Genomic DNA, 25849 nt, shown 5'->3' on the forward strand with positions numbered 1-25849 from the left:
CAATCAGTGGCTGATGATGTATTTATGCCGGTAAGTCATTCACTCATGCATTGTCACAATTCATACAGAGACAGGTTTGTTCAAGTAACGGATAATTAATATACTAAGCTAAACCCCCCAGAACCAGTAAAGCAGCTTCGGGAGGAAGAAGCATATATTACTTTCTATTACTTCTTTTGGCACATTGGTAGCATGACTGATAGTATCAGGACACTTAGTTTGAGCCAAAAATTGATGGTTCTAGACACTAGGCTTTGGCGTGAAAAAGATATTTGCTTCATAAGAACGTAATCAGTAAAGCATGAACTGATTACTTCAAGTTCCTTAGCTACTGCTCAGTTAAAATTGCTTCAGAAAAAGAAATTTTAACAAGATTAAGATTACTGATGTATTTAGCAATACTAAAACCAGCAATGTTTAACATGAACATAAAATATAACATTTTCAAGCATGTAAAAGAATGCCACACATACTTCAATATACATACTATATTGTTACTCCAATTAACTTTCTTTTTCAGACTGTTTCAGTATAAAGAAGTTGAAAATTACATATTTCAGGCAACGCTTGATTTCTTTCAAAACTAAGAACCTTTGAAACAACAAAGTGTTACAGACATAATATTGGGAAAAAAAAAATATGATTTTTGCAGAGTTCGAAAGCCCAATTCTTTTAACACCTACGCGTGTGTTCCACTGACACTCGGTGAGACGAACAGCAGGCATTAAAACATTCCAGGTAGACGTGATTCCAGTATTTTAAAACAAACAGTTGAGAATGCCACGGCCAACCAAGGAAAAACACGTAGCAAACTGTTGCACTCCTTTTGCATAGCTAGATTTTCTGGGGGACAAAGCTTGCAAAGAAAGAAGATGCTCACGTGGGTATAAAAATATCTGAATTCCCTTTTAATATTTGATTCTCACCAAGACACTGGAAAGCAGGTCTCAGACATCGAGGCAGTAAATTTCCTCTTCTTTTAACAATGAAAGAATCGATTATAAATTTCATAAGTTTCTATTCAAATATTAAAAAAAAAAAAAAAAAAGCAATGGGAATGTTTTGTATTCTGACCTGGATAGATAAGCAGGGAACAAGCACCACAGAACCACCAAGTGCTATCCCAGATTACCGCTGTTTAGTTTACACCAAAATGTTTCGCCATTATTTATGGAAAATTCTGTATGTAGTTGGTGCAGCTCTTCTTACAGCTGTAATACAGCAATCAGAAGTGCTATTGGACACCACCGGACATCCATGGCCAGGTTTCCACAAGGAAAGAATGACTCCTGCAATATTTGCATGCTCTTTGTCTGAAACAACCGAGTACACCTGTATGTAGTATCCAAACAAAGTACGGGATATTTTCTGAGCGTTCGTTTGTTTGTTTTCCTCTTCTCTTTCTCCTTTCTGACATATTTTGGAGCAGACCGTTTCACTCTGCTTCTCCGCAACCCAATCACATAGTACCAAAAGTAGTAACTACTGACACTGGAAAATAAATATACGGTCTTACTAAATTTTCTACCAAAGTTCAGTGTCTCTGTCAAGTCTGCAGCAGGTGTGGTCCCTTTTCAAGATCTAGACCAGTGACTTATTTTTCCAATATTCAATTACCACTGAGGCATGACGCTATCCAGTCTACTGCCTGCCCGCAAATTCTCCTAATATGGATTTTTAACCTTTTTTAAAAATTATGTCTGCAAACAGCATTCTGAAAAAGCTATTTTGTTTTAAGAACCCGCTTCTCTTCTGGTGAGCAACAAGATTTCAGGGAAATTCTGAAAATGCTCTACTCTAAAAAAGGAGGTTTTACATTCAGTCTGACAACCCGGAGTGCAAAACTTCTATATACAGAGCAGTCAAATGATTACAGACAACATGGCACAAAATGAGGAAAGGAACTTCACAAAGTTTTGTGAATTTGTTTTCTCAGGTAGAAGGGAACTAACTGTTTGGTTGTGAAACCAAATGAAAGAGAAATGCGTTTCCACTCTGTCCTATCTGTGGCTTTTAGTCCCTATTCACGCTTATTTAAAAAGATGTCATTTAAAACATGTTCTGTGATGATCATTCAGCTACACTCCAAAATAACAGCAGTGGTTAAAGGAAACTCAAAACACCCTTTAAAGACCATTCATAAAGTTTAGAGTCCTGCAAGTCCTCTTGCAATAAAGCCTAAATTGCATTCTGAAAAAAGGGTGATATTCGAAGCAAACAAATGCCAATTTCATCAACACCACACTTGCCTTTAGGACTTTGTCAGAGATCCTTCCAAGGGGCTAAATTCCCTGCCGGGAGTAATTCTATCCTAACATTGACCAAAAAAAGATATATATTTCTTTTATATTTACATATTATACATATTTACATTTTTTAATACTACAGTTATAGAGGGAAAAAAAACCTCCGGATACAGATTTATTATCTGCCTTTAAATGTCCCAACGGTATTTTTTTCCCTTTGAAAAAATTTACAAGTCCTCTTCAGCTCCTTTGAAAGCTAGATACAGTCCACGTTCCGCAGGCCACCATCCATAGTCAAAGCACCAAATCTAAAATGAGAAAACAGTGTATTCTTGGGTGATTGACTAGATTATAGAATCAATCAATTGTAATTATCAATTACAATTTATTCATGGGTTTTTCCTTTCCCTTACCACATGCCAACACAGGCATTTGTATCTTATTTCTGTATGTGAAAAGAAGACAGAAGAAAAGTTACTATGCTCCAAGTATGGGACTGAGGGTGGGGAACAAAACAAAATCAGTTCAGCTTGAAGCTAAACTCAGCTCTACCAGCAATTTACCCTGAAGCTTTCAGGAGATTATTATTTTTATATATTTTATCATCAACATAATTGTAAAAAAACCAAAGTCAGTCCATATGTGACAACGACAATATCTTCTCCGGTTTGTAAAAAATATGTTGGCCTGTCTCTTTGTTTTATTTAAGCAATCTGAAAACTGCAAAATCATTCATTCAGACTGGTGTAATTCCACAGTTGTTAAAAATTATATCTAAACGTGAGGAGTTAAAATACTGGACCACTGGATTGCTGCAACAGTACTGTGTTTAAATTCAGAATTAATCTGTCTGTGCAACAGATATTTTTATTAGCTAAACATGAAGCAAAAATGCCACGATTGCTGTGTCAGAATAATTTTACAGTAATGTTTTAGGTCTTGAATATATATGTTTTTTTCATTACAGCTCAGACTAACAGTTCAAAATATAATTACAGTTACTGAGATTATAGAATTATCCCTTAGTTTAAATTCTGGATCTAGAAAATGTACCAAATTAAGCCTGTTCCTAGTATCAGTCCAAAAAAGGAAAACAATTGCTTGCCTTTCCAAAATGTGATTGTTCTCAGCCAGCTCTTTAACAACCCCTTCCATTTCCTCCTTTAGTTTCTTCATACTGTAGTAACAAGAAATGAAAGAAAGGTAACAATTTTTATAGGGACAGTTATCTGCTATGATCACTCACCATCATGCAGCTTTCAGCAACTTGATATTACATACAAAACAAGGGACAGATAACAGGTTGGCTATTTACTAAAAGTGACAGATGAAATATTAGTGTTGGTTTTTTATTGTTGTATTTATATTACTCGCTTTCAAATCTGTACCACCACTTTAGCAATATAAAGTTTTTTTCTGCAGTATAAAATTCTTGATCTTAATACAGCAATCACTGAGTCAACCATATTTTTTCTTTTTTCCAGTTCACCTCTGTAACAGGTATAGAATATTACATCCATCCAATTAAGGAATTCTCACCCAAGAGTCATTTCCACTAATGTGTTTGAGCTTGGATAGACTGTGTTCATTGTATGTTTCACCCCACTAGAAGCTGCAAACATTTTCTGCGGCAAAGCATCTTGTAACTGTAAAAGATAAAAAGGAAACGTAAGTTACAGTATAAATTCTCATATGCATTTTGATGTCCACCTTAAAATCCTTCTTTACATTCTCCATTGCTATGATGCCTCATAAGATCATTACAGTAGTAACAGGGCTGATATTCCCTGAGTTGAGATCATCATAGCAAGTTTTGTGTTCACATGACCTATAGTTCCCTGTTTTGTTCCATCTTCTTAACTGTCTTATACTTTCACAATAAACTCTCAAAAGGAGGAATTATCTATTTGTTATGTTTGTAGATATGCTAAGGCAACAGGATCCTAATCAATAACTGACTTTGGTAGTGCTAATAAAATCCAAACAAATGACAAGTAAAATGCTGCTTTCCACTATTCCTTAATTGCTTTTACACCTATCAGGTGCTTTTTTTTCATTTACATTTTCTTTGTAATAATTTTACTCATGAAAATTCTCTTGATTTTGAGGTAATTCTGATAAGTTTGCATCCTGCAGAGTCACCGTCCAAATTTTAACAAAACATTTTCTTCCATGTCACCAGCAGCATTAGTTTAGCATGTATCCTTAAGCATGTATCCCCTAATCTGGAATACGAGAGTAGTGTTTTTATGCTTCAGAAGAGTATTAAGGTGCTCTAGTATCTAGGTGCTCAGATACCGTTACGGTAACAGTTACACGGAACCCTTCGCAATGAACCCACGCTCATTTGCACAGACTTTTTTTTGGGAATGCTAACGCTATCAAAAAAAACCCCCACCCAAATCCCAAATCCTACCAAAACATCAAAACAAACAAACAAAAAAACCCACCAAACTCCAAAATCAAGTCAGGATTCAAAAAAATCACGCCACTTTCTATGCCACTCCAACATCAGCAATAAAGCTACTATAGACCAAATACTACATCCATGCAGCTCTATATTTTAATATGACTGCATTAATGTAAGACTCACTATAAACAACACTATTGACATTAAGTAACAGGGAATAGTCTTTTATCTATGCAAACACTTCACATAATTTTGAAGCATTCTACCTCATTTATATAATCCTGGTATTTGGATACCTCTTCTTCAATATCAAAACACTGGTTGGTGAGAGCCAGTAACTGCTTCCTCGTGTGAAGCATTTTCCTAAAAGAAAAAAAACAAGTTTTCTTTTACAAGCTTTCTTTATAAAAGTGGTGCAGTGAATGTTACCAAATATTGAAGAAATCAATAGCTTGCCTTGTCCAGTCCTCAGCCTTGTCCAAAAACTTATCATACTTGCTAACACATTCATCTTTGAATAGCGCTATGGCTTTTGTAGCATGCAAATACAGCTTCTGCCTGCAACACAGAAACAACGGGAACAATGTTATACTGCTTTCAAAACTCCATTCCTCTAACTTACTTTCTGAAACTTGGAAAAGAGGTATATAGACTTAAAATCCCTTTAGCCGCCTTTATTCACGCTGTTGTAATGTATAAGAATTCAACACACTGCATGAACTGACAGTTTACGTTTCAAAAACATTCCCTAGCAGGGAGGAAAAGAAATTATTTGAAGCATTTAGTTGCAATTATTTGTATATGAACAAACAGTCAAAAGTATTCTCCAAGTCAGTATTTATCCAAGCAGGTATATTTAAGGAAAAGGGGTTCTAATGGAAAGGACAGAAATCCTTATTATTTCTAATTTGCCTTCAGGAGATAGTTGGAACTTCCAGCATTATGAATAATCCTTTGTGCTGAGTAATACGCATGCAAGAAAAAAAGCAGGATTTTTGTGTCAGCCTCAATTTATGACGCAAGAAAAAAGCAAGCAGATAAGGACAGGAAACCAAAACAAAACCCTATTCTGGTTAATGTTGCAGGCAACAATCCCAGTGTAACTGCCTGACCATGCTATGCATTGCACCAGTCAGTAAAATTAAGGGACAAAATACTGGGACACTACAGTCTGACACCTGCTTCTGATATTCCATTAAGTCTTGCATGACAGCTATTGGTTTATCAAATTCTGGCTAGAGTGGAGTTGGATCGTCATCAGGCACGCATAGCTATCATTCAACCAGAAAAAAAAATCCAAATTGAGTGCTGCTTCCTTGTCTATCTAGTGGTAAATATTAAAAAGGCCAGCTCTGATGCTAATGGCACACAGTTCTTAACAAAAAACACTGCCTTTTCTCTCTGGGGTGAGTGAACGAAAATAAAATGTAGTTAGGATCTCAAAGATACTGGAACAATCCCAAGGAGACACTTGTGGTAGAAAATATACCAGTATTCTAAACCATGAAAACGAAGCCTATTTATTTAAAATTATTCACATATTAATGCAAGGACACAGTCTGAGTAGTAGAAAAAGCCCTAAAATTTCTTCAATCTGCCTGAGGGAGTGCAGTTTTAAAATGAGCTATGGTTTGTGTCCCAATGTTTGCCTGTTTTCTGTCCATATCCTTAAGAACATATGACTGGAAATTATTGCTCACGTTCTCTCTTACATAAAATTCGGGCCCTTGCTGTTGCAGGGCAAAGATGTGTCCAAGATAGATCTATCAAGATCTATCAAGATCTGTCTTACAGGTTTCCTTTATCTTAAGGCAACCTCCCCTCCACTTGGCAGTTACCCCAATTAGCTTTCACTATGGGAAAATCAAGTGGCATGGTTGTGAGAATACCAGTGCCTTCTGCACGTTAGCTTTCCCTATGTAATTGTCAGTGAAGCCACACCAGCGGTAGCAACAGCAAGAATTTTTAGAAAGTTACAGAAGCAGGGTCTAAGTTCATACAGCACTCAGCAAAGTCTAGGGAACCACCCAACTGACCAGCCACTAGGGGAATAACTTAATTACTTAAACATAAGCATCTAGCATCACTGAGGAGGTACAAGGATATCCTGATCTGCTTCCAACTGTCTGTCCAGAAAGGTGTAGGTCTCCCATTTGTCTTGTGTCCTACCTCCCCATCTCAGATGCCTTAGGGCAACTTAAATAGCATTAGGCACCTGCATATGAGGAACTGAATGGATCCTGATACAGGGGTACAGCAGCGTGAGCAGAGCAGCTGTTTACGTTGCTCAAGAGTTGGTCAGTGGAGCCTAACGTGAGTCTAGACTCCCAGGTTACATACAGACACCTAATGTGGCCACCTCTCATAAGTGACAATTTTAAACAGGCATAAAGAACTGCATTAAAGTTTATTTTGCATGCTATATTTCCTGGAAGATTAATTCACTCTAGAATTTCGTTCAGCTAACCCATATTTTATTCATCTGTAGAAAATTATCTCCACCTTAGTTACAAAGCCACTTTACTCTTCCTGAGGGCTTTTTCCTCCCTAAAAAAAGGAAAAAAAAAGTTCTTCTTGTAGGACAGTTATGCCCAAATAATGACCAGGTATTTCACATCTACATTTAGAAGATCTATCAGTGAAGGAACTCTACTGCCAGAAAGCACCTCATTATTACATCCCTACATATTTAAGATATTTAAAGGATGTTTTTTTAAAAGCAATCCTACAGAGATTATAATTTAAAATAAAAATCAACAGAAGAGGTTATTGGCAAGAGCAGCTGAAGGACCTGAAAGCAATCATAGTACTTCCCAAAGGTAACTTCAAAACTTACTTGTCAAACTTGTGAATTTGTTCTTCATTATAAGGAAGCCCTAGGATCAGAGCAGATGACAGGTATTACCAGTTTAATTCTGTTAGTTGTATTTATGTAAAACTCCACTAAATTCACCCATTTCTTTTATGGTTTCCTACTCCTACCCTGATAGGTAAAAGTGGTCATTCACCTTTTTTTTTCTCCTCTTCAGTCTTGCAATTCAAATTTATAAGATTAATAGTGGTGTTTCATTCATATGGGCTTTAAGACAGTACCTCACTAAGAAAGACCTAGAGATATATTCGCTGTTATTGACTAACCTCCATTCCTACCACAAATATCCTAGTGGAACAAGGACTGACCTGTCCTTTCCATTACAGTTTACGTTAAAAGTGAATCAAACAAGTTACTTACTTCGTTCTGCTTTGTCTTTTTTGAACTGGTAATAAATATCTGTGATGGAACATAGCAGTGCCTGCAGCCTTTCTGGACTAGAGGGAGGAAAGGAAGAAAACGAGATATTTTATATACAAATTTAAGAACCCACTAATGAATTTTATGAACTACAACTCAATACATACTAAAACAATTAATACAGTTACTCACTTTCTGTCTTTTGGATGCATGCCTTCCTGATTTGCCCAGGTGTCAGCCAGTAAACCACCAGGAGAAAGTTTGGTTTTGATATCTTGAAGACTAGTTTCTATTGTGCCCTGAGAGCTGGAAAGCTACGTAAGAACAAGAAAGTTCAATCTTACCAATGGGTAAGGTAAAAAATTACTTGAAGCTGAAAACAGACTGAACATGTTAATACTATAGATGCATTTGTTTCACTAACCTTCATTAAAGAAATAAAGAAAAAATTAGGCTTTGCTTAAAGCAGATAAAACATGGTATCATTAAAGAAAGAATCATCTTTGATGCTGGCATTTCTGTTAGTTAATATTTATTTTCGTTCAACGGTAAGTTCCTACCTTTCATATATTCCCTACTTACTTCTACACTTGTTCTTTTGGTTTTCTGAGAATTCATATAATGACTATCCACATAATTCATTTCTTTCTTTTTACACTGGTTCATACAACCTTCAAAACAAAAATGTACTAACCACCTTTTGCTTTTAGAATGGAGAGCTGTAGGACACCAGTGTGTAAAGTTATTTTAATTTTTTCCTTACTTGTCTGGAAACATGATGCAAATTTCAAAGCAGATCGCTCTGAAGTGTGTTTGTGTATGTATCATTTTAGAAAGCAAACAAAGTAGTCTAAAATTCTTTAAGGAAAGGAAAAGAAACCTTTGAAGTAAAATATATGTCATGGTTATAATTTTTTACTCAAGTATGTTTGAAAATGAGACTGTGTTTTCAGGAACTTATTATTATTTTCACTACACTGGGCTAATAAAAAGATTTACTCTATTTTCAGTAAGATATCCATATCTCAGTATAGGTAATTTAACAATCTTTGGCAGTCTAGAAATGTCTTTGAAAATTCAGAGCTGTTATTCACAGAAAAACCTGTGTTACTGTGCATTTGGCTATTTCTTTAGAAACACCATTTTGAGAATGACACAGGCTTTGCAAGATACTTACACGCAACAGTTTTGTGTGTATCTCTGAAATTTCATCCACTTCAGATGCTTCCAAGTTGATCTGCATCAAATTCTCATATCTGACCACAAAAAAAGCACATTTAGAAAAGAAAATAAAAAAGCAGTGAATACACTCAAAATATTCCTTGACTCTAGAGATTAATACTAACTACTTTTCTTTTATATGAAATACAGCATCTGTCAAGCAGCAACCATGAAACATGAACAACCTTAACTGGCCATTAACAATGGAAACATTTAGTTATGAATATTTATTTTTTTTCCCTACATTTGAACTGCTAAGAAGTAGTTTGAAACTTCCATTCCTGACTTCTTTATTCTGTTGTTCTTATTTGTACTTGATGGGGAGTGGAAAACTATTTTCTCTCAAGAAATAACCTTTCAAAGGTTACCAAACTAAAGTTACTGAAAGTAGTCAATGACACACAACAAACTAATACTCCAGTGCACCAAAATGCTCTTCTGTAGAAACTTATTGGAAAGGATGAGTTACAAAAACTCATTTTTGTTTGAGTTGTTGAGTTGTTTGAGTTACCAAAACCTTAAAGGCTGTGTTAGTAGCACCATCTATTCATATTGATACTTTCCACATGATCTATAGCTCAAGTGCCAAATAAATCATTCAGGATGATATTCTTCCTGTTGAGTCTCAGCACATTTTATTTTTTAAAACACCATCAAAAACAGCTCAGCTGCTTTCAAAAAAAACCACATACTTTGCTCAAGTTCAATATTTTGTTTACCTTCTCAAATAAAAGCTTTGCATTGTCATGCTTTGAAGCACAGCCTTGAAAAGGTAGGACAAACAAAAGGACACATCCTTTGCTAACTCCACAAAAGCCTTCTTGAAGTCAAATAAACTGAAAATCCTGCCCTTTCCTAAGAGGCTGAAAGACCATGTGCAAACACATAGCAAATTTCTGTTCACATGAGAACTACTCCAGTTCGCAAGTGAACATAATTTTTGTTAAAATTGCTGCTCTGAAATACTGGTGAATGCACTAGAGTCACAAATCAGAACCTACTGCAGTTTCTTCTGAGCTCTAAGTCGCTTCCTTCTGTGGGGACTGGGCAGAATGCAGGAAGAAGCTATCTGAATCAAATACAGAGTGAACAAGAACCAGTCCTGTCAACTAGTGTATACTGGCTTGAAGGAAAGTTCGGACTACAGCCCTGATCATCTGTAACTAGGCTACACAGGTATATGGTTATCTTACTAGTTACCAACTTTACTAGTTTCACCATTGTGGTTTTTTTTTAAAGCAAGTACCTTAAAGCCCAGGTGCATCAGTTTGTACATGTTTGGCATGCACACAGCAACTCTGAAAAATCCATGGGTGTCCATAATTACTACATAAAAGCTGTTAAATTTGCATATGCATAGCAGCTCCAACATGGTTTAAGTCTATTCTTAAGTATACTCTGCAAACCCAATGGCTCTACATGTGTGCATTAATCATCTTGTGAGCATCTGCATTTTCAGAGCAGCCTGGAATCAAGTTTAGAGAATGCTATGACCAAGACAGCATTTGGGGGAGACTGGCAGTAGGTTGAACTGAATAGAAAAACAACTACTCACAGGAGAATCCTATGAAGAGCCAGGGTTTAAAGACTGCATCAGACTGCATAAGGATAACACAACTTAAAGACGGAGCTAATGCTAGTCTGTGAAAAGACTGAACAAAACACTGCAAGGACACTTTAAAAGTAGAAAGGAATGTGACTGAGAATTGGAGACTGCATGGAACTTGGAGATGAAACAAAGATTGGGAGCGAGAAAAAACATGGAGGGAGAATTCAGTTGGTGCAATTGATCTCCTACAGGCAGCACTTGACTGAGAGGTAGGGCAGAAGAGTCTGACATTGACATGGAAAACATTTGCTTCCTTGGAATGGAAAACAAGAGAAATAAGTGTCTTCTGTGGTCTTTGAAAACTGGAAGACTCCTAGGCTAAAAGATTACAATTCTTTAGTTGCTCCTTACTATAAATTTTGTCAGTTTTAAAGAAAGCACTCTAAACAAAAAACAACTATCTACTAAATAGATCTAAATGGGTCCATAGGGGCAACAGTGAGATTCTGCGATACAGACCTCTGCCATTTGAATTTGGGTTTTGGTTGGTTTGGTTTTGGATTGTTTTTTGGTTTTTCTTTTTTTTTTTTCAGTTGTTGTATGTTGTATTTCAACATTAAAATTCCTTCCATGCAGAAAATGCTATGGTCTTAAAGCTGTGAAAGGGGCAGTATTTAAAGTCATTCTCAGTAAACACACACAAGCAAACTCAGTGACAAAAGCACTAAATCACTAATAAAAGGAAAGCTACTCCATTCTTTGTCCAGGCTTTACTATAGCTTCTAAAGTCAACAACAGCAAATGAGCTGAGCCAGAGAAGAAAGAAGTAAAAGAACACATACAATTGCTACTCAATAGTAATTACTTGTTCCCACTAGGTTAGGCAAAATTAACGCTCTAATTTGAGTAAATCATGTTACTAAATCTGCTTAAATCAGTGCCATCAGCAAATCCATGCAGATTTAAATTTAACTTTTATATGCAAAACCCCTGTAAATAAACATAACAAAATACTGCTGTCATTAAAAATGATAATGAAAAATCAATGCATTCAGTGCAGTGCTTCTACTCACATTTTCTCAGCTTTCTCAATGTTTCTGCTGCAGAAGTCCAGTCTGATGACAACCTCTGTCTTTTTATGAACCATTTCGTTGTAATCATCCTTGATGATTTCACTAAAAAAGTGAAGCATTTGTCTATAGCAAAAGTATTCAACTGCCATCTTACCAGCAATCAGTAATACAATACTATACCTACAGCAATAACTGCTAGTAAGAATTGCTTTCAGTTAGAGATGCATTAGTATAATCCTCATATAAACCCATTTTGTGTAAGCTGCTCAATTGTATCTGCATTTTACGAGATGTTAGACTGAAATCATCCACAGAAGAAAGTGAAATTGCAAATACCTAAATCTTATTGTCAGAAAAAGTTATTTTTGTTTCCTTAATGACAGGAAGAAGGAAAAAATTCAAAAAGCCTATTCATATATGAGGAGTAAAGAAAACCTCCCAAGATACTAGGAGATCACAGAATTATGTATTGATAATTAAGGCATATCTCAATAAAAAAAAACCAATAAATGTGCAATGAAATTCAATTACTTACATTAGCCATCGTATTCCTTTTCGCATCAGCTCCTGGAAAAGCAGCAAAGAACGGGCAACTCTACAGGCATAACATACGATACCTGTTACTGCCTGGTGGGAAAAACAGACACCATTAGTACTAATCTGGCAGTCTCTTAACAATCGTTTCAAGTAAATTAATCACAACAAAGCAACATAGATTAATAGAAGAAAGAGCAACATGAAGATGGTAGTTTAAAATGCATAACTTTGCCCAAACTTTAGTCAGGAGATAACCAAACACTCATTATGGAGGCAGAGCTAAACATGGGGAGTGAGTTTTTCCAGTTATGCTGAAATATCTGTTAGGGATGAAAATAAGTCTCTTATAAACAAAAATAACACCACTTACTCTCAGGATTTACTTTAATTTCTGGAAAGTCACAAGTACATTTCTTCAGTAGTTTAGGAATTAAACAGATACATTAAAAGAAACTTGTAAAAAAATGACACATTCTTATATTCTAAGAGTAGGGACTCTCTTCATTCACCTAACTCCACTTATAAGTTTGTTGCATTATTTAGAACTGTGAACCATTTCAGAAACGATGATTTACAATTTTTTATATAATTACTATCAACTGATTACTTTCTGTTTATTAATTCTAAAGACTTTTGGTATTAAAAGAGACACATGCTTTCAGGATTTCCAGGCCTGAATACAAGGCTCCTCAGCAGCCAGTATTTTATAGGCATAGTATAAATGGTGGTCACAAAGTCAAAGCATGGCAATGCTACAGTCAGCAGTTTTAGATAAATGACCAGGAGAATGAAACATCCTCTACTTGTTTCCCACAGATTCTGAAAACTTGCAAGAGAGGCAAAAAAAATTCCACTCTCCTGCAGAGTCCTACAGACTCCTCTCTATTGGGAGAAAGATGATAATTATTTTTCTTATGTTAAGTTTTGCACCATCATAGGGAATGTTACAAATCTTCTAGCTAACTCCAAAGTGGCAGGCTCCTTTTCCCCCATCACTGAATTATACAGTAACAAAGCACTTGGACTTTAGAAGGTTGTTTTGGGGGTTTGTTCTTTTTTTTAAAAAATATACAAACATATTTTATATACAAAGCATAGTTTTAATATACTTTCGGAGCCCTTGTAAACAAATGCATTTCTGTATACCAGCATCCTCACTAGCATATTAAAAATAGTTTCATTAACATTATTCATCTGAAAATCAAGTAGCTTTCATTTCAGTATCATTATCTGAGACAGGTATATAAATTAAACTCATAATTACTCACTTTAGCCATACTGGCATCCCCATCCAAATCGTAACGTTGATGTACTTTAGGAAGTAAAACTGAAACATAAAAGAAACATCTGCATTTTCTTATTTTCCATAAGAGACTCAAAAGTTCAGACTGTTTCCCCTCCCCACCCTGAATGCTGTTTGTATGTGTGTCTAGATGGACTTTCATCTAATCTGTTCTGTTTCATCTGTTACTGCCAAGCCTTTTAATATTGTGTGATCCTCATGCACACTTTCAAAACCAACCTTTGTCTTAAATGCTTTAAGTAACTTGATGTCTTCAGCAAACTGTCCTCCACTTCCGTTTTCAGTCACTTTTGAACACGCTGCACAGCACAGATTTCATGCAGGTGCCGACTAGCTATCTCTCTCCATTGAGAAAGCCAACCATTTCTTTTTATTCTTCAGCCCTGTGTTTGCCTGCATGGGAGACCGTTCCATCTTATCTCACAGCTGGCTACTTTCATTGAGACTCTTAGGGGGAGGACTTCACCAAATAGTTTTTTAAAACCTAGGGTAGCCTCTATCAGTTTAATCTCCTTTGTTCTCATGTTCATTTACTCCTTCAGAAAGCTCTGATGCAATGTAAAGGTCCTGTTGATCCTTCCACAAACAGCTCACCTACCCACACTCTTCAGCACCTCTGTGTGAGTGCCAGCTGGCCCCAGCAGTTGGTATGTAGGACTCACTGACAAAAGCAACACTGATGTCTCAACTGGAGGCACATCCTTTAGCTCATCTCTTATAAAAAAGGGCTCTGGCAAAGGGCCCTCTATATGCCTCTCAGTGATAAATGGAAATGCAAAAACTTAATTTCTCTTTTTTCTGTTATGGCATTACCTTATCTTCCAAGCAAATGTAAGTTGTTAAAACTTCCTCTGTTAACTGAAAGGCTAACCACATTCATGACAAATAAAAAAAAAAAAAGGGAGGCAAAACTTGAATTTCTACTTAATGAGTAATGGAACAAAAGAACAAGCTTTGAATTATGTTCTATGATGTTCCTTTCTACTTGTTAAAAGTGACATGCTTCAAAAAATTTCAGAATTCCATATGCACCACTACATCTTAACACACAAATACTCAAGTTCACAATATTATCACTAGGAACACAACAAGCAGCTACTGTTTCTGGAAAAACATCCTGGATACTCAGCGTTTTTGAAAAGAATTGGAACTGCATACTTAGAACTTTAGGCATCAACAGAGACATAATTTTTGAGAATTTTCTAAGACATAAAAGACATCAAAAAAATAATTAAATAACCCAAACTATTTACAAAGGATAGATATGAGAAAGGGGAAATGACTTTCATATACCTTCTTCATAGATTAATCCGACAATGTTCACAGCCTCCCGGCTTACTACAAAGATAGGATTCTCCTCAGTCGTTCTGGGGAAGTGCTGTGCCAATCTGCCAGGCTCTAGTATTAAACGTCGACCTTCATATAGTAGTTCTTGATTCTGAGATGGTATTTTTGTCTGTTTGTAGACCAACTCATGAAATATAGCAGCTCTATAATACAAGCAATACATTCAGTAGTAGTTAGACTCAGCTCAACAATTCAGATTTTGTATTACTTAAATAAAAATTCCTTTCACTTCTGATTAATTAAGAATAGTTTTATACATAAAGCATTTCACTTACAAGCAGAACAAAAAGCAGCACGCTGCCTAAGACTTCAGGTTGCTCTATTACAAAAATAAATGCTATTTCCCACACAATATCAAACTTCCCTTTCTATCCCTGATTTTCCACCAAAGCATGTCTGTGTAAACAAACTTGCTTTGGCCTGAAGTCTGAAGGTCAGCAAAAATAGGCAACACCAGATGAGAGGAAGGAAGCATACTTCAGTTGTCTGAGGCATACCCATTTCTTCAAAGGAGATGGATGTCTCTCTCCAAGAGAAAAGTCTGGTGTTTTACATGTCAAAAAGCACACACCTTAAATTCAGCCTGTAAACCGACAGCCAGATTATCTCCTAAAACAGCAGTGATAAGGAAGACCAAAGACAATTTGGTATTTTGTTTCCAGCAATCAATGCATACAAGGTGTAAGAATTTATAACAAACCTTCCCTCCCTGCCAAAAAAAACCCAACCCAAACCAAAACAACAAATCAACAAATAAACAAAACCTCTAAGAAAGAAAACAAACCCTTAAGCACACTAACAGGAAGGACAGTTCACCTCCTGTGCAGCACTAGTACACTGTCACTTCTTGATACTACAGCTAGTATTCAATTAATCATAAAGACAAATAATAATAAATTAAAAAAAAAATAAAAAAAAGCAAAAAAAAAGGGCTACAAATAGCTATTTGAGCTGCAAGCAACATTCCTCTGCAAAAAACAATACTTGGGCTCTCTCAAAATACAAATTACAGAATAGAAAAAATGGAAAGGGCCAGAACTGTATTTATACATTTGATGAAATAACTGTATCTGTTCTCATATTGGAGAATAATGTATTCTTTGTATTATCGGTAATAAGGCAGAGAAAAGGCACTTATTTTTGTACCAAATTGTAAACCAGACTTTACAGCTTTTTACTCCAGCACTTGATGACCATAAATTGAACTCCATATAACTTGGGATCCTAAATCATACCAATTACAACTTCAGAAACCCTGTGAGAGTTTCACGTCAGACAGATGTGTCCATTTTGTACTCTTGAGGACAGCATAAGAAAAGGAAGACTTGAAAACAGTCTCTGAAAAACTGCTTTGTAAATAAGTAACATATACAAATGCAGGATGAGTTGGTATCCCTTATGAGCACAGACACATTGTAACACGCCAAGGATTGAGTCTGTGTTCCGCCACTGATTAAGACCAAGTTTAAGATCAGTTGATTTGACCTTCAATGATTTTATTTTTATTATGATCAACATGCTTCTATGAGCTGTGAATACACGGAAGAATTACAATTTCACTTCCTGAGATAAACTGCCAAGGAAAGGATACTGAATTTGTAACACTGGTGAACTCGGATGACAGTCATGTTTGCCTGGATAAGAGCAAAGAAATGAGAACAGAGAGAGAGCACACTTACGTATTATAGCTGTGAATATAAACTTTATGCAAGGTCATCTGCTGCAGTGAAAAGATGTGGATTATTATTCGGTGCAGTATGTCACTCGTCTCTGCAAAGAACTGGTCAAATCCCCAGCATTTTTCCTGGTCTGCTTCAAGAATATTTGCAAGGACAGGAGTGAGCAGTACTTGCAGACCCCTAGAGGACACCAGGAAGAGACAAGACAACTTGGGTCTACTTGGACCTTTTCACCTTGTAGCCAATTGCAATACTTCACTGGATTTCTCTCATGAATGCAAATCTATTATCCCTTGAAGAATATCCAGAGCCTTTTTTTTTCTTTTTTCTCTACTGAACAACAAAATGTTCAATGGTAATATTTATTGCTTTTCATTAATATACATACTTACTTTATCTCTTGCTGATTTAGGCTCAACTATCAAATATTTTCTCTTTGGCTTTCAACAAATTTCATGGGCATTGGAAAAATGGCATGCAATTTAAAAAGTCTACATTGTAGAGCTAAAGTCACCTTCTACCACTGCTGGGCAGTAGCCTTTTACCCAGCTCTCCCCACACGCTTACCACAGTTTACCACTCTGAAGGAAGCTACTACCATTTATGGTTTGCTGGCTGGGCGGCTTGTGTGAGCACACTCTGTTGCTTTCAATCAAGATCAGCTGGGTTAGCAAAGACTCATTATTTTAAATTGTCAACACTAGCAGAATTCATCCTGATTAAGATGGGGCTAAATAAGCTGCAGCTCAACTGCCGCACACATGCAGCTCAACTGCTGCAAAGAAAAATGTGCAATTATTCCTTTACAGTCATTACTATTCTAGGAGAAAGGCCAGCTTAAATTTTTTTATTTCTACTTTGAGAATCTGAATTGCAAGGAACTTTATGGATCCTAGTCCTGTGTTATTACAAACAACTTCTTCAAAGTTTTAACATTATGAATACATCAAACCTGAATCCAGTGGTAAAACTGGTAACGGTTTGAAGCAAGTTCCAGTTGCCTATAAGCACATTGATGGCCTCAGAGTTCAGTGGACGCTGTGCTCAAACTCACTTTAGTACTAAACTTATAACAGTAAATACTATTTAAATGCTACTTGAAAATGTTACTCTAAAAAGATGTTTAATGAAAAAAATCTGCTTCCTTCATTTTTTAGAGCACTACAATTATATGGAATAAGCAGAGGAAGCAACTGAGCAGTACCATGAAAAATATATATAAATTGCATTTGGATGCCTTATTTGGACAGATGGGAAGAAAAAACACTTGATATCTATCTATAGAATAGACTGTACCAATCTACTGAAGAGTTCAAAGGAGACAACTGTAACAGTCGGATCTCTGTTCCAAACACTCAGTCCTGAAAGAATAACTGGAAAAACCCAATCAAGTAGCACTGAAACACTTTGTGAGAAGTTCAAACTTACTTTGAAAGACTACAAGAAACAGGCATCTCCCAACTCCATTCAATTGGTCCATTTTCTGCTTTCTGTATTCCAGAAATAGCACCAGAAGGCTTTCCAGTGATTATTTTATACCTGTGATATATTATAAAAATAATAGAGACTTAGCTACTACCGCTTATACATAAACAGGTCTAGTAACTAATCCTCAAAGATGTATCAATAATACAAATCTAAAAAACAGATTGGCCTAAACTTGCAGGTGGCGCAAAAATTAGGAAGTGTCACTTACCAGCTGACAGAGTGATGCTCAAATAGCAGACAATGAAAAGGAAACACTTTGGGCTGTGTTGAAGAAGCAACTCTACCTCAGATTTGGGAAAAATTTAGGAGATTTTGAGCACCACTGAAGAAAGTTGAACTTTTTTCACAAGTGTTAATTAATCAAAGTCAGATTTCCAAGGCATTTTCAATTTAGGCATTTACATGACTAACTTCTATCATGTTCCATGGCAAGAGATGACATTTAGCCACCACAAAGTCACTTGGGGATAAAGAAGGCTTTGAAAGGCTTTGAGAAATTACTTTAACTTGGGAACATCTAACAATTTGGATACAATTTGTCATTGTCTAACTTTGTACTGAACAGGCTAGTATTTCTCAAATTCCTCATGAAACTAATCAGGAGCAATAGGCTTCTTGCAACAGAAAATTTCAGTTGTGCATTTTGGGAGGATGAGGTACATACAAAACATACTTCCTTGCTTATCTCACAAGTAGATACAATAACAAGAATGTCTGTGGAATAATCACAGGATGGGCAGTTCCTTAAACTAAGAAAATTGGAGTCAGCTTTGCAAGGAATAACAGAAATGTTATTGGCCTGTTGGAGTTCTCAAGAACCACCACCTTACTTTATTTTTTAAATGCAACACACAAAACAACAACAACAAAATAGAACTAAACTAAGATGAAACAGGAACTAATTCCAACCAGCACATCATAAGACACAACTCGTGCTTGCCATTCAGGAGCTACCCCTGTTATCTTCAGCCACAGTCCACAACTCTACTACTCCAAAAATGTCAGTCTCATGGGAGCACAAGCATTTCAAGACTGCCCGGGAAGACAATCATTTAAAGGACAACAAAAATTTGCAGCACAGAGAATCCATTTCAGAACACCATAATTTTTCTTGAATATCCAAGTTACATACACCACACTGCAACAGACCAGCCTAGTGCCATGGTGAAGGAAAGGTGTGTGGAAATGCATCGCTATTTTGGGGGAGCTCTGATGCTTAATTCAGGTCTTAAGGTGCCACACAGTAAAATTCTTGTTGAAGCAGAATGTTTGTACTGGGTTTGGCTGGAATAGAGTTAATTTTCTTCATAGTAGCTCACATGGTGCTGCATTTTGGATTTGCGACCAAAACAGAGTTGATAACGATGGGATGTTTTATCCATTACTGAGCAGTGCTTACACAGCATCAAGGCCTTTTCTACTTCTCACACTGTCCTGCCAGCGAGTAGGGTGCGGGTGGGCAAGAAGGTGGAAGGGGACACACTGGGACAGCTGACACCAAGGGATATTCCATACCATATGACATCATGCTCAGCAAGAAACGATGGGGAGGGAAATTTGTCAGGGGGGCAGTTGCTCAGGGACTGACTGGTCATCAGTTGGCTGGAGGTGAGCAACTGGGTTGTTTTTTTTTTTTGCCTCATTTGTTTTTCTTGGTTTTGTTTTCCTTTGGGTTTAGAGGTGGGGCTTTTTTGCTGTTTTTTTTTTTTTTTATATACTTATTAAACTATCTTCATCTCAGCCCACGAGTTTTCTCACTTTTACCCTTCCAATTCTCTTCCCCATCCCACTGTGGGGGAGTAAGCGAAAAGCTGTGTAGTGCTTAGCTGCCTACGGGGGTTAAACCACAACAAAGTTAAGAATGTTTTTCCTTAAATATTTTCACTATTTTAATGTTTACTCTATCTGTGTAGGATTTCTTGATAAAAAGCATTTCATGGACTGACTTAATTTACAAACAGATAAAATTCTCCTTCTAAATTACCTACATCACTTCCTTGTTTCTACGAGGCCCTTCAAAAGGTCGGAAAGGCAAACTCCCTGTTGCAGCATGGTAAAAAGTCACCCCTATGCTCCACAGATCAACTGTTGCTCCATACTTTTTCTGATGCTCTTTCCTCAAAACTGCTCGCTCATACATATCAGGATGCTAAAGAGAAAATGAAAAAAACAAACAAACAAACAAACAAACAAACAAAAGAAGTTAGAATTGCTTTATGAACAATATAAAGAACAAAACCCAAATCCATCATTTCACAGCAAGGTAATTTGTCATTCTAAACTTTCAGTTGTTTAATTGACAAGCAAAATTAGCTTGTATCACAGAATTTGCTTAAGTTATTCTGCCAGAATACCGCAAAAGTGCTCCTAGGTAAGATAGCCACTTCTATTAAAGGTTAGCAAAAAATATTTTAAAATTTAGCTAAAGGTTGCCTACTAGAATAAACCACCACTAGAAAAGAGCAGAAAGCCAGTATCCCTCCAAATGATTTTGAAACAACAGAAACGAAACTAGAAAAAGATCCATAGCAGAGGAGACTATCAGTTACGATACTAAATGTGGGAAAATATGGCAGGAAGAAAATTATGCCTAACATGCTTGTATTGATGCTTCTCTACTTGCCTCTCTTCGGTTAACTGAGATATCAAGTAAGTCTATCTTAACTACACCTAACACCATCCAAATAGCTTAAATACAAACTGAAAAATATCTACAGAGATAAAGACAAAAATGTTCATAACTAAAATACTACTGTTCTTCCTTTCACACAAAGCAACAGTGGAAATTGGACCTGGAAATTATTTAAAGTCTCCTGTGCTTAGATAAGCAGCGGAACCGGCAAGACCAGAGATGGAAAAGGTGGAAAGTTATAAATACAATTATAATACACAGGTTTAAATGCTAATTCCCAGCCATCTGATTGTCACCTATCCAACTCTCATCACAAAGGGCCCCATTTTCTTCAACAGAAAGTGAAATCATATGGGCTTACTAAGTACTCTTCTGTGCCATAGAGAGAAACAAATTGTTCATCATCTTCAAGTTCTCTTGCAGCACCAAAGTCTGTAAGTTTGTAAACAGACTGACCATCTTCACCTATAACACGCATTATATTGCCTGGTTTGATGTCACGGTGCACTATTCCATTCTCCCGGAGATGATTCATCCCAGCCACTTCAATAAAAAAAAAAAATAAAATACAGAATTTATATATGCATCTTGACATGGACTGCACAAGCACTGAATTGTAGCTGAGGCTAGGAAGACATATGTGTTTATTTTCTCACTGGGTAACAGGAACGAGAAAGGATGCTCAATTAACAAAAAGATCAGGACCAGAGAATACTCTAAGCATTTTTGCCTTTCTTCTTTCAAACAGCTAAACTACAGTATTTCTTGCTCTCAGCAACATCCTTCCCATAAAGTAATGGAGCAAAATTTTATAACAGGCAGACACAGGTAAACCTCATTATTTTTCTAATTTACTCTTCTCAATTTCATTATCACCAGGAATCAGTCCAACATACGACAAATAATCTTGAAACAAACAAACAAAAAGAGAATTATAGAGATGCTTTAAACAGAAATGGCTTCCTGATGCAGCTATCTATACCAATATAGACATAAATAAAAGATCTGACTCCCTATGACCGTATTAATTTGTTCAATTATAGAATCATAGAATTGTTTTGGTTGGAAAAGACCTTTAAGATCATCAAGTCCAACCGTTAACCTAGCACTGCCAAGCTACCACTAAACCACATCCCACAGCACCACATCTACATGTCTTTTAAATAACTCCAGGGATGGAGACTCAACCACTTCCCTGGGCAGCCTGTTCCAATGCTGGACAACCCTTTCTGTGAAAAGATTTTGCCTAATATCCAATCTAAATCTCCCCTGGTGCAACATGAGGCCATTTCCTCTTGTCCTAATTAGCTGACAATCATTCAAATTCCTCCTCTCTTGTTGTTTCAAGATAAACAAGTATAAGTTTGTTTCAGTCAATGAATTAGACTAAACAGCAAAGTCTACATACCCACATCTCTCAAAACAATTAAGAACTCAGATTCTGGCAAACCAAAGGCATTAGATGGCTCCTCTAAAACTGTATATAAACTCCCACATGGACAAAATTCCATAACTAGTACTTTGTGTCTAGTCGTTGTCTGGAAAAAAATAATAAAAAAAAAAAGGTAAGTCTGTGACTATTGTGAAAACAGTATCAGAAATTACATATAACCACAGGATCTTACTTTCAAAAAAAGAAAAATAAAATCTGTAGCTAGATCATAAATCCCATTCTGGTGGTCTTCATCAAAAGAAGCACAGGTGAATTTTTATATTGTTTCATGTATTCTAACTTGGAGAGGGAGAAAAAATTAAGAAAGCATCAAGTTCTAGGCACTTAGAGGGTTGACAACAATATTGATAGGTGGACAAACGAGAAACGGCAGCACAGGAGAGCAGACAGCAGCAATTGTCCTTCTTTCCTCTTTATTGATCTCAGCATCTGGGTCATTTCAACAAATTATTCTCAGTTTCAGCACAACTACTGTAGTTCATACATACAGTTCTACATGTCCTCTGTCTTTATTTCAGTTGGTTGCAAAGCAAAAGCATAACATGGTCAGGATTACTGAAACACTTCCAACTATCAGTGTGTATTAAGTATGTAAATATATTTAATACATATGTCAATACGTATTAAAGCTATCTAAATGTAGATAGCTTAAAAATCCTAATTCAGGATAAAGCTGAGGACAGTGGCTCCTCAAGACAGCTTTGAAGAATCATAACCTGTGTCTAAACACTGAAAGCAAGTATATTTTTTCAGCAACAACAACAAAAAGAAAGAAAAAGAATAAACGGTGGTGGTCGGGTCAGAGTATTTATATCACCATACATGTTACCATTCTTTAAAAATGTAACTTTATCCTCTGTAGTTAAGGATAAAGCAAAAAGACAGTACTGTGGTAACTACCATGCATCTCATATCATAACTACAACAATTCATTACCTCTTCTTCGATGGCAAACAATTTGACAATGTTCTTATGATTTAGTTTCTTCAATACTTCAAATTCTCGCATCTGAACATCGACAGGACGAAGGAAACTTATACTGTTAAATACTTTGACAGCATATAAATCCCCAGTTTTCTGTTCAAAACAAACAAACAAATTACTAATCAAACAGAAGTGTAAGTTTTTAAACGTACACATATTCATTATCCAAGTATTTTGAGATCTTCTGTTGTGCATATGAGCCTACACAGAATACAAATAGTTCAAAACAGTATTTTGTGTTAAGGTGGAAGTTAAGATTATACTTAAAAAAAATTACTTATATATTGGTTTAGTTTAATCTAGACTAGAAGCAAACAGACTAGCAGAGGGGAAACTCAACATTAGCCCACAAAATCTAAGTGCTTTTAAAATAAGAATAATTAGCATAAGAAAGGTTACACTTTTAAGAAAGACCCATAAACTTAGCTGAAAAGTAATTTTTCAGCAAGAGGTAAGACACGTGCACAAATCAGTGAGAGACAAGTACATACTACAGTTTAGAATCTTGGCTTGCTTAGGTTAAGAGACAACTTTCAGAAGCTGAACATTGCTCTCTTTTTCTTTATTGTTCCATTTATACTGATAAAGCAGTATTTTGTTTTTTCAAAGAAGGCTGTATCAAGCACTACATACCACTCATACAAAATCCTGAAGCAATTCAAACGCATGAAATAAGTGACAGGAGCACAGTCATGAGCTTAATCAGAGACTTAAGTTCTCAAGTAAGACTAAGCCCCAACATGCTCAGGCACCCGCAGCAGCTGACAGTGCAACTCCTGTCCCTCTTAGGGCAAAGTATCTGCCTGCTCCCACTCTAGGAATAAGCTTACATTAGCAGTCTTCTGTGCAACAGATTCTAAGGACAAAGCCTTCCTGTGCTTAGACTAGGTGTGTTGGACAGTACACTTACGGGCACTACTAGTGCCCAGTTAAAAGCCTTCTCCTATTGACAAGCTGCAGGTCATGTGCTCTGACCAGTGAGGGTCAAAAGAGGTGCAACCATGAAACCATGAGCTTTACAGAGGAATCATTCTGTGTTGAAATTCGCTCACCCAGAATCGAGCATTAACTGCTAAATTATTGCTTAGTGTTGCTTCACAGTTGAATGTGAAGCATAGAAAACACTGTAGCTTATATATAACTTCATATCGATTTCACACAGACAGTCATTACTATAAGGGACCATTACTTTCACAATTAGGCTTATCTTCATTTTTTGAGTCATACCATGAAATTCATAGGAATGGAAGGACCTCCATGAGTAAGGTCATTTTAGCCCCTCACTCAGGTTATAACATACACATCGGTATATCATTTACATGGCAAAATCACTAAAAGGTGTACTATTTTGTACCGATTCTCAAGACACGTCACCAAGATGGTAACCTAAACATGTATGAAGCATTGACTTTCAGACAAAGATTAACAGCAACTTCATCTGATATGATAATGTTAAGAACATTTCACTTACAGTACAGAATCATAAAAATCACAAGAAATGAGTTTTAAAAGAACAGTGAAAAACTACGAAAAGAGAATTCAACAAAGACAAAAATAACTCATCATGTAAAAAAAAGATAAGACATTAATATTTAAATTCTTAAGCAAGGAGTATTATTTCCATAAAACTGAAGAATGGAGGAACAAAGAATTAATAACAGTTAATATTTTACAAGGAAAAATAATATAATATTTTTAAAAATCTTCAGAAATAACCATATAGAATTCTAATTCAATGGATGAATATTAAAAATTAAAAACTGAGTATGAATAGTTACAAAGATATATTTGCTTTAGGCCTAAATCTTGAACAGTTTTTCATTGATTTCATGACGCTATTTACAGATGAAAAATTTTCAATTTTACATGTTACTCAGATTAGTAATTCCTCACAAACCTTATGTCGTCCCCGGAAAACATTTGCAGTAGCTCCCTGTCCTAGAATGTCAGACAACAGCCAAAGGTAATTTGAAGTACTCTGCATCTTTGCTCTTTGATTAGACAGTTTTCTTTTTCACCTTAAAAACAAAGGGTTAAATATACTGAATTATAATTTAGTAAAATACACAAAAAGAGCTTATTCTAATTAGAAGGAGAAAAACAAACCACCCAACTACAACTCCAAAGACACACAGAAATAATTAAGAACAACCAAGTAGAGAAATAAGAGGTGAAACAAAGAAACAAAGCCTCGCTACATTTGCTGAAAAATCCACCGGGAAAGTGAAAGCTTTATAATCCTGTACTGGGTTTGTGCAGCAAGGTTTTGGTAGCTGAAGGGCTACAGGGGTGGCTTCTGTAAGAAGCTGTTAGAAGGCTCCCCTTTTGTCCAATAGAGCCAATGCCAGCTGGCTCCAAGATGGACCCCACCGCTGGCCAAGGCTGAGCCCATCAATGGCAGTGGTAGCCCCTCTGTGATAACATATTTAAGAAGGATGGAAAAAAAACCTGTGCAACAGCAATTGCAGCTGGGGAGAGGAGTGAGAATATATGAGAAAAACAACCCTGCAGACACCAAGGTCAATGAAGAAGGAGGGGCAAGAGGTGCTCCACATGCTGGAGCAGAGATTCCCCTGCAGCCTGTGGTGAAGACCATGGTGAGGCAGGTTGTCCCCCTGCAGCCCATGGAGGCCAATGGTGAAGCAGATATCCACTGCATCCTGCGGAGGACACCATGCTGAAGCAGCCGTAGGAG

General features: G+C 36.4%; 1 protein-coding gene across 1 annotated transcript; it reads right to left on the reverse strand.

Annotated features, from left to right (window-relative positions):
* Positions 1–25166, reverse strand: TBK1 (TANK binding kinase 1). The gene is made up of 20 exons (XM_074167276.1): positions 25052–25166; positions 23107–23247; positions 22126–22255; positions 21079–21260; positions 20074–20234; positions 18026–18136; positions 16598–16777; positions 14865–15061; positions 13537–13595; positions 12267–12358; positions 11732–11833; positions 9066–9144; positions 8081–8202; positions 7889–7965; positions 7493–7532; positions 5113–5214; positions 4923–5019; positions 3786–3892; positions 3352–3423; positions 1–2554 (listed from the first exon to the last, which is right to left on the reverse strand). Exons 1-20 carry the CDS (start codon positions 25136–25138, stop codon positions 2503–2505), a joined length of 2190 nt encoding a protein of 729 aa, XP_074023377.1. The 5' UTR covers positions 25139–25166; the 3' UTR covers positions 1–2502.
* Positions 25167–25849: the final 683 nt, after the last annotated feature.

The sequence above is a fragment of the Numenius arquata genome, chromosome 2 (genome assembly GCF_964106895.1).
Source record: "Numenius arquata chromosome 2, bNumArq3.hap1.1, whole genome shotgun sequence".
Taxonomy (NCBI): Eukaryota; Metazoa; Chordata; class Aves; order Charadriiformes; family Scolopacidae; genus Numenius; species Numenius arquata.